Here is a 7,443-nt window from a genome sequence, read left to right as displayed (position 1 = left end):
CCAGCAGGTAGCATGGTGGTTAAGGTGCTGGACTCCCACATGGCCGACTACAGTTTGAGTCCTGGGCCTGGCAGCTTACTTTCTAATTTTTCCTTCTCTCTCAATGTCTCTGTCTCTTGCTGGTGAGCACGTGAGCCTTGTAGCAAATTTAAAAAAATAATAATAATGATAAATAAAAATTAAATATTTTTTTTTAAAGCTGAAAAAATGATATTACATGTCTTACGTACAGAACTGAAAGCAACACTGGCCATGTGGAAGTACCACGGCTTTGGGGAAGAACAAGGCACTAGAATACTATGGTCTCTACAGGGGGATCACTGCAGAGTAGGCCTCTACTGGCAGCTATCTTGTCAACCACTGTTCCACTGCCACCCAGAACCTGCCTGGCACAGAGCAAGCCCCTCCACAAACACAGGTGAAATTAACACCTTCGATTTTAGCCATGTAGTGATAAACATATATGCACGCACAGACATGCACCCACGCACATACATAAGAAGCAACACAAAGACCTTCAAAAACTTAACACTTGGTGTTTTTCCCTCTAAGCAACATTAGCCCATCTGCTGTAAAAGAGCTTATCTTTCACACCCTCCCTTTATAGTCCTTTTAATCAGACTGAAATCTAACTGCGGCAACGCTTTTAATTGGAGCTTCTCTGTCTGAGATCTTAACCCCTGAATCTATCATGTACCACAGACACATTCTCTCCCATTGCTTTTCGGCTTTCTGGCTTTTATCAATTTAATATCTTGTGCACATTCATCTTTCTGTCACCCCGATCTCATCTCATCCTGCCCATGCACTGACCCAGGCTGCTTCCTGTGCCCCCACACCGTTCTCTGCAGCTCCGTGTTTGAGACTCATGACTGCGCCTTTGGGTCTCACCTCCACGACTCCCCGCAGAATTCCTCTGGACAGCCCTACCTCTTCAACCTCCCCAAACACACCTTATTCATTTCCATATTGAGTATTCCACATTCTTTTCTCTTTGCTCTAGTTTCTCGAACCTACATAACCCTGAGGGACCTTCAGAAATTGCTTTCCACTCCCTCAGCAGGCCCCAACAGGGCTTTAGGGAAACGGGATGCCAGTAGCACTGTGCTGGACGCTGCAGGACGGTTCTGTAACAAGAGGTCTTCGGAAGTATGCTAACACTGCCGACTGTCTCCTCTCCGGCCGAGAGTCATAAAGGAGAAGCTGTCGCGCCATCCAGTGCTGCCTGCTTTTATCTTTTTGGCCCTTGTGTTCTCTCTGGCTTGCTGACATTATTTCGTTATTATTTTAGACACAAGTAATGTATTTATTTCAGTTTGACAAAATCGCTTTTGCGAATGCCTTCTGAGCTGGGGTTAGCAGGTTCTGAAAGCTGGTGTAAATAAACGATTCTGTGTGAGGCTGGACCTGCCTGGCTGATTCTCACACGGGCTGGCTGGTGAAAGTCAGTTAGTGTTACACCTTGGCCAGAGCAGAGGTTTTCGTTTGCTATTGCAGTGAAATCGTGTTGCTTACGTTTTATCCTTCATGTGATAAAAACCAGCTTTTGTTTAAGTAAGTATGAGGGGATGTCCAGTTCAGGGGATTCTGCAAATGACAAAGCTTAAAACAATGTCTCCTTCCTCCCCAATTTTGTAAACACGCACACAGTGACATAATTGATGCAAATGACCTTTGGTGACCACAGCAGAAGCTTGTTCTCAGGTGGCAATAATGATGGGATCCACTTTCTCCTGCTGGACAGGGGTGTGGAGTGTCAACTATGATCCAGGCAGAAGGCCCACCCAAGCCACGTCCTAGGCAGGGTCAAAGGACAGCTGTGGAGATACGACAGAACTGATTGTCCTTGGGTGGTCAGTGGTGGTGGGTGGTGAGGAGCAAGTGCTACAGCACCCCCTAGAGGAATCCACGGATACTGGGGAAAGGAAAAGGGATCTGACCTGGTCAGTCTGCACCCCAGGATGCCAAGTCCATGGGAAAAAGAAAGAGGAACACAGGGCATGACGCACTGCACTTTAGGTAGTATATTTTTGGTCACAATAACATAATCACGCTCTTTGTTCCTATACACCAACTGATTATACTTACATAAAAAGTAGGTTGTAAAGAGCTTTTTAAAAAGAATTACTTATTTTATTATTATTATTTTAATTTGCTATGGGGCACATGTGCTTACCAGAGAGAGACACAGAGAGGGAAAGTGAGAGAGCAAGCCACCAGGTTCAGGATTTGAATCGCAGTAGGCCATGTGGGAATCCAGCGCCTTAAGCACCATGCCACCTGCTGACCCGGAAAGAGCTTTTTCAACTAGACAAGAATCTCAAAAGCTGTTGCATAAAAAATTAAAACAGAGTGAATATCTCTATGTGGAAATGGCTGAGAATTCAAGGTATATCCTTATCACAGAATATTATGCAGTCATTAAATAGAATAAAATAAATCTATAGAGTTGGCTCAAGAGATTTTTACTATGTATTGTTAAGTGAGGAGAGAACAGCATGAAATATCCCATGTTTGTAAACTTAAGTGTATACTAAAAAGAGCTTAAACATATCAGTGTGAACAATGTAAACCAACTGGTCTACCAGAAGGAGAAAGAGGGAGGGAAGAAGGTGATGGAAAATAATTAAAGTGATTATTCAAGATAATAGGTTTCATGATAAAAAGCAAGAATTATATCAAATTATATATATGGTTACCAAAATGTTGGAGGTGTGTTACTGTGTTATCTCAGGGTGAAAATATTTCAGGTTGAGGTCAGCAGGTAGTGTGGTGGTTAAGGTGCTGGACTCCCACATGGTTGATTGTGGTTTGAGTCCTGGACTCAACAGCTCGAAACTCACTCTGGGCACGATGCATGTGTACCCAAAATCCCAAAAGGAGAATGGAGGAGAAGGGACTGCAGCATGGCCATTCCCTGGTCGTGGCGGGGGTGGGGGGGTGATTTCTCACTTTCTGTCTCTGTCTCACTCTGTCTCTCTGATGAGCATATGTGCCCTTATACTTTTCTGCATTTTAAGAAGAAATATAATTGTTATATAGTCAGAAATAACTATTTTCACGGAGGCAAAAATTCAAATAATTCCATAATACCGGCAGCATGACAATAATAATTCTTTAGTCTTCCTAGCCCAAACACAGCATACTAGGAGAATTTTGCATCATTCATGACTAAAAGAGGTTTTCACAATCTTCTTCTAAATGGAAACAGACCACAAAGTCCAAAATTAATAATCATCATAAATATTTTAAGCATCTTGAAGGCAGGGTCTTAATCTAATTTTTAGCACACTTTCCCAATGGCTTAGAGCACTTAGGGTGCTCAATCAATCCTCATCTACTGACAAGCACATTTCAAATCTCATGAATTATTACATCAAAGATGCTATTATTTGATATACAAATGCTATTAAAGAGTAAAATCTCATCTAAAAGATAATATGCGAGCTGGAACAGCTCCAGTGAAAATAATTTAACTATGAAATTGAATCTGCCACAAAAGAATAAAACTCTTGATACGTGACTAAATTTTTCTTCCTGTTCTGGTCATAAATGTATCCTGTTTTGTTACCTGCATTCCTGTGGTCTCAGGGCTGCATGCTGCCTACACACCCGCCCAACAACTATCTACTCAATGTCACTAATTTCTGTTTGTTGTTGTAGATACTAGAGTCATGACATCAGCTAGCAGTCTTCACAATCTCCAGGCCAGGCCTGTCTTAGGACTCTACATTGCCCGCTAAGATGCTGACTATAAAATGCAGTTCTTTTGTAGAGGTGCCATGTTTTCATTCTTCTAGGCCTTCTTTCTCTGCAGAGCAGTAGAAACAGATGTCATGAGGTATATGGGGAGCTCATCTGTAAAAAGCCATGTAACGGCCTTTCCAGGGCAGGTAGGCACCAGGCAAACAGGGCAGGAATGGGGCAGTGGCTGCTGCCCTTGATCCTCATGGCCAGGCACTCCCACTTGACTCATAGGCCATTCTTTTCTTCTTTCCTTTCTTTCCTTTTCTTTTTTTTTGGGGGGGGGGGTGGAGTGGGAGAGATTTTTGCTATGGCGCATGTGCACTCGCCAGAGAGACAAAGAGACAGAAAGCAAGAAATCACTCTTGAGGGAGGATGGCCAGGCCACAATCCCTTCTCCTCCATTCTCCTCTCAGGATTTTGGGCATGCACGCACACTTGCCCAGCATGAGTTTTAAGCCTCCGGGTCCGCGACTTGAACCATGGATGACTATATGGGAGTTCAGTGATGTAGCCATTATACCATCTGCTAGTCCCTCTTTTATTTAACTGATGATTGTTTTTTGCCATAGGTTGTGTGTACTTTCTGGAGAGAGAGACAGAGAGACAATGAGAAACAGCCTGAGGAAAGTGAAAAATCACCCTCCTCCCACTGAGGGATGGCCACATCACAGTCCTTTCTCTATTCTTCTCTCAGGATTTTGGATATGCACTCACACGCACTTGGTATGACTTTCAAGCTACTGGGTTCGGGCCTTGAATTACGGTCAACAATGTGGGAAACAAGCACCTTAACCACCATGCCACCTGCTGCCCCCCACTATTCTTTTAAATAATAACTGGTATTAGGTAATACAAAAAGTAATTTTACATATCTAGCCATATCTCTCTCTCTCTCAAGTTTATGGGTTTATTCTAAGAGAGAGACAGAGAGACAGCACTCCCAACAGTCCTGATGTCACAGCTCACTCCCAACATCAGCCAGCCCCCATTCATGGGCATGTGTGTGCCTGGCCTACACAGGGAGGTCCCTGGACATGAACGCAGAACCTTCCCATGCGGGTCAGTCTTGCAGTGTTACATTTTACTGCCGCACGCTGTCTGGCTCCTACCTAACCTTTTTGAATAAAAGACTTACCTGGACTAATAAGTGGCCCAAGTTAGGCAAACATGTACCGCATTCCTTGGTGTTCTCATTTATTTCCTTTATCAAATTCACCAATACTTCCACAGCACCTTTGTTCATCATTTCGTTAAGAAATCCTGGGTTTCCAGAAATAAATTTTATGGTCCCCATACAATATAAAAAGGCTTCTGTATTAGTTTGTAGGTCTTCACTTCTCAGAACCTCCAATAATGATTCTGTCAAAGAGATGGATTATTAAAAATTTATGAGTGTAACAGCTAGAGAGAAATTTATTAAAACACTTCTACATGAACATCAAACACAGTTTGTAAAATATGTTCATCAAAAACTACATTCAAATCCTTGATAAGTGCTACTCATGTAGCATTAAGAGAAAAGCTTACTTTTGTTTGTGTGTTTAGGTTTTTGCCATAGGGCACATGCACTTGCCAGAGAAAAGACAGAGACAGGGAGAGATGGAAAGAGGAAAAGTGAGAAATCGCTAACCCAGGGGAGATGGCCATGCTGCAATCCCTTTTTCCCAATTCTCCTCTTGGAATTTTGAGCATGCCTGGTGTGATTTTCAAGGTGCTGGGTCTAGGACTCAAACTGATCAGCTGCGTGGGAGTCCAGTGCCTTAACCACCACACCACCTGCTGACCCTGAGAGAAGCTTACTTTTAACTAACGTAAGTCTCTATAACAGAAAAGTAAGTGATTATTAATATATAAATAAGAAAGTATTCTTTCAATCAAATACCATTCTTATTCTTTTATTAATATTTATCAGCCTTAATTTTATTTTATTTGAGTTGTCAGAAAGCATGCACACTCACCAGAGAGAGACAGAGAAACAGAGGGAATAAAAGGGAGAAGCACCCCCAGTGGAGCACATCATACCACAATACCCTCTCCTCATTTCTCCATCCTGTCAGGGTTTGGGGCACTAATACACATGCATCCATCAGGCTTTATGTTTAGTTACAAAAATTTTGAGTTATTATAGAATATTAATAATTAAAATAATTTAGGAGTTAAATATAGGGTCAGCTGGTGGTACAGGTGGTTAAGGAGGGTGGATCCCACATGGCCCACTAAGCGGTTCAAGTCCTGGAACCAGTGGCTTGAAAAACACACCATGCAAATGTGTGCACAAGCCCCAAATCCTGAGAGAGAATGGAGAAGAAGGAATTGCAGTGTAGGCAGCCCCCTGGGGCTGATTTCTCACTTTCTCTCTGTCTCTGGTAAGAGCAATGCCCTATAGCAAAAACTAAAATAAATAAATAATCATTAATCTTTTTAAAAGAGAACTATAATACAGTGATATATGTGACTTTGTAAAATGCTCCCAGCTTTGTTTGTTTGTTTCAAAGGCAGACTCTCCTCCCAGACTCCAAAGGATACTGAAAGTAAAAAACACAGAGGAGGACGGAGCAAAACTAAGCAGCACACAAAATCCACATGTTACTAGAAAGTAAAATATTGGATTGTCACAAAAGTTATGATATTTTTTTTTCTTTTTAAGAGAGATTTATGCTATGTGATGTGAGCATTCACCAGAGAGACAGAAAGTGAGAAATTATCCCCCAGGGGTATGGCCACACTGCAATCCTCTCTCCTCCATTCTCCTCCTTGGGCACAGCCCCAGCATGCTTTTGAAGCCACTGGGTCCGGGTCTCGAACTGTGGTCAACTATGTGGGAGTCCAATGATGTAACCATTATGGCATCTACTGGTCCCCATGATGTATTTTTCTATGCAAAAACGTGTCATGACTTTCCCAACAACCCAATATTTCTGCTATCATTCACTATTATTTTTCTCTCCATACTTTTTATTCGAACACAAGTAAAACGTTTTGTCAGTGATAATACTAAATGAAACTCACCCAGAATGTTGTCATTTTGGATCAGAGAATCGTTCTTCTCATTCTTTTTAAATATAAGTTTGCAGACATTAAGAAGATTCTTTCTCCTCTCTCTAAGCTGCAGATAAAAATAGAAAATCATACATTTCTATTGCCAATAAAACGCCCTACAAAATACAAACATCAACGGTATTTTTAAAATATAGTAAATATTTTAAAACATAAAGAAAGATTAAAAAGAAATCAACTTGGAAAGGTTCAGGCTACATATTTGCCAAGTACAGTATCTAATTTACAGTAAATGCAATATAAATGATCTTTAGAGTAAGAACGTTTTAATGACAGCATTTATTTCTTCATAAAGTCTTATATTTAATAACTTGAGATTATTAGTTTTAAGATAGTATACGAGGAAGAAAGGAAGGCAGGAGAGTAGTAAATTCAATTAAATGGAGTAATTGCTTTAAAACATAAAAGTAGAGGAGGATGGGTACCAACATTTCAGATTAAATGAATTTAGAAAAAAATACATAGTGGAAGTGAGGGAAAGACAAGAAAAAGGAAAAAGATGATCCTCTTTATCAGCAGTATGGAAAAATGAACAAGTAGTGTTGTTTGCTTAGATAATACATGTATGTCTATTTTTAAGGCTACTTCTGGAATGCTGTGGATAATCACAAGTTCAAGGTTTAACATTAGCTTTTAAGT

General features: G+C 41.0%; 1 protein-coding gene across 1 annotated transcript in view; it reads right to left on the bottom strand.

Annotated features, from left to right (window-relative positions):
* The window catches only part of ARMC2 (armadillo repeat containing 2), a 140,667-nt gene that overhangs the window by 62,617 nt on the left and 70,607 nt on the right, over positions 1-7,443 (bottom strand). The window contains exons 9-10 of the mRNA XM_006156963.2: positions 6,757-6,853; positions 4,883-5,106 (exon numbers count right to left, since the gene is read on the bottom strand). Of these exons, the coding sequence (XP_006157025.1) occupies positions 4,883-5,106; positions 6,757-6,853 (321 nt within the window). The remainder of the gene's footprint in view (positions 1-4,882; positions 5,107-6,756; positions 6,854-7,443) is intronic.

This window comes from Tupaia chinensis, unplaced genomic scaffold (assembly GCF_000334495.1).
Source record: "Tupaia chinensis unplaced genomic scaffold, TupChi_1.0 Scaffold000527_1, whole genome shotgun sequence".
NCBI classification, from domain to species: Eukaryota; Metazoa; Chordata; class Mammalia; order Scandentia; family Tupaiidae; genus Tupaia; species Tupaia belangeri.
This window is presented reverse-complemented; position numbering and strand designations above follow the sequence as displayed.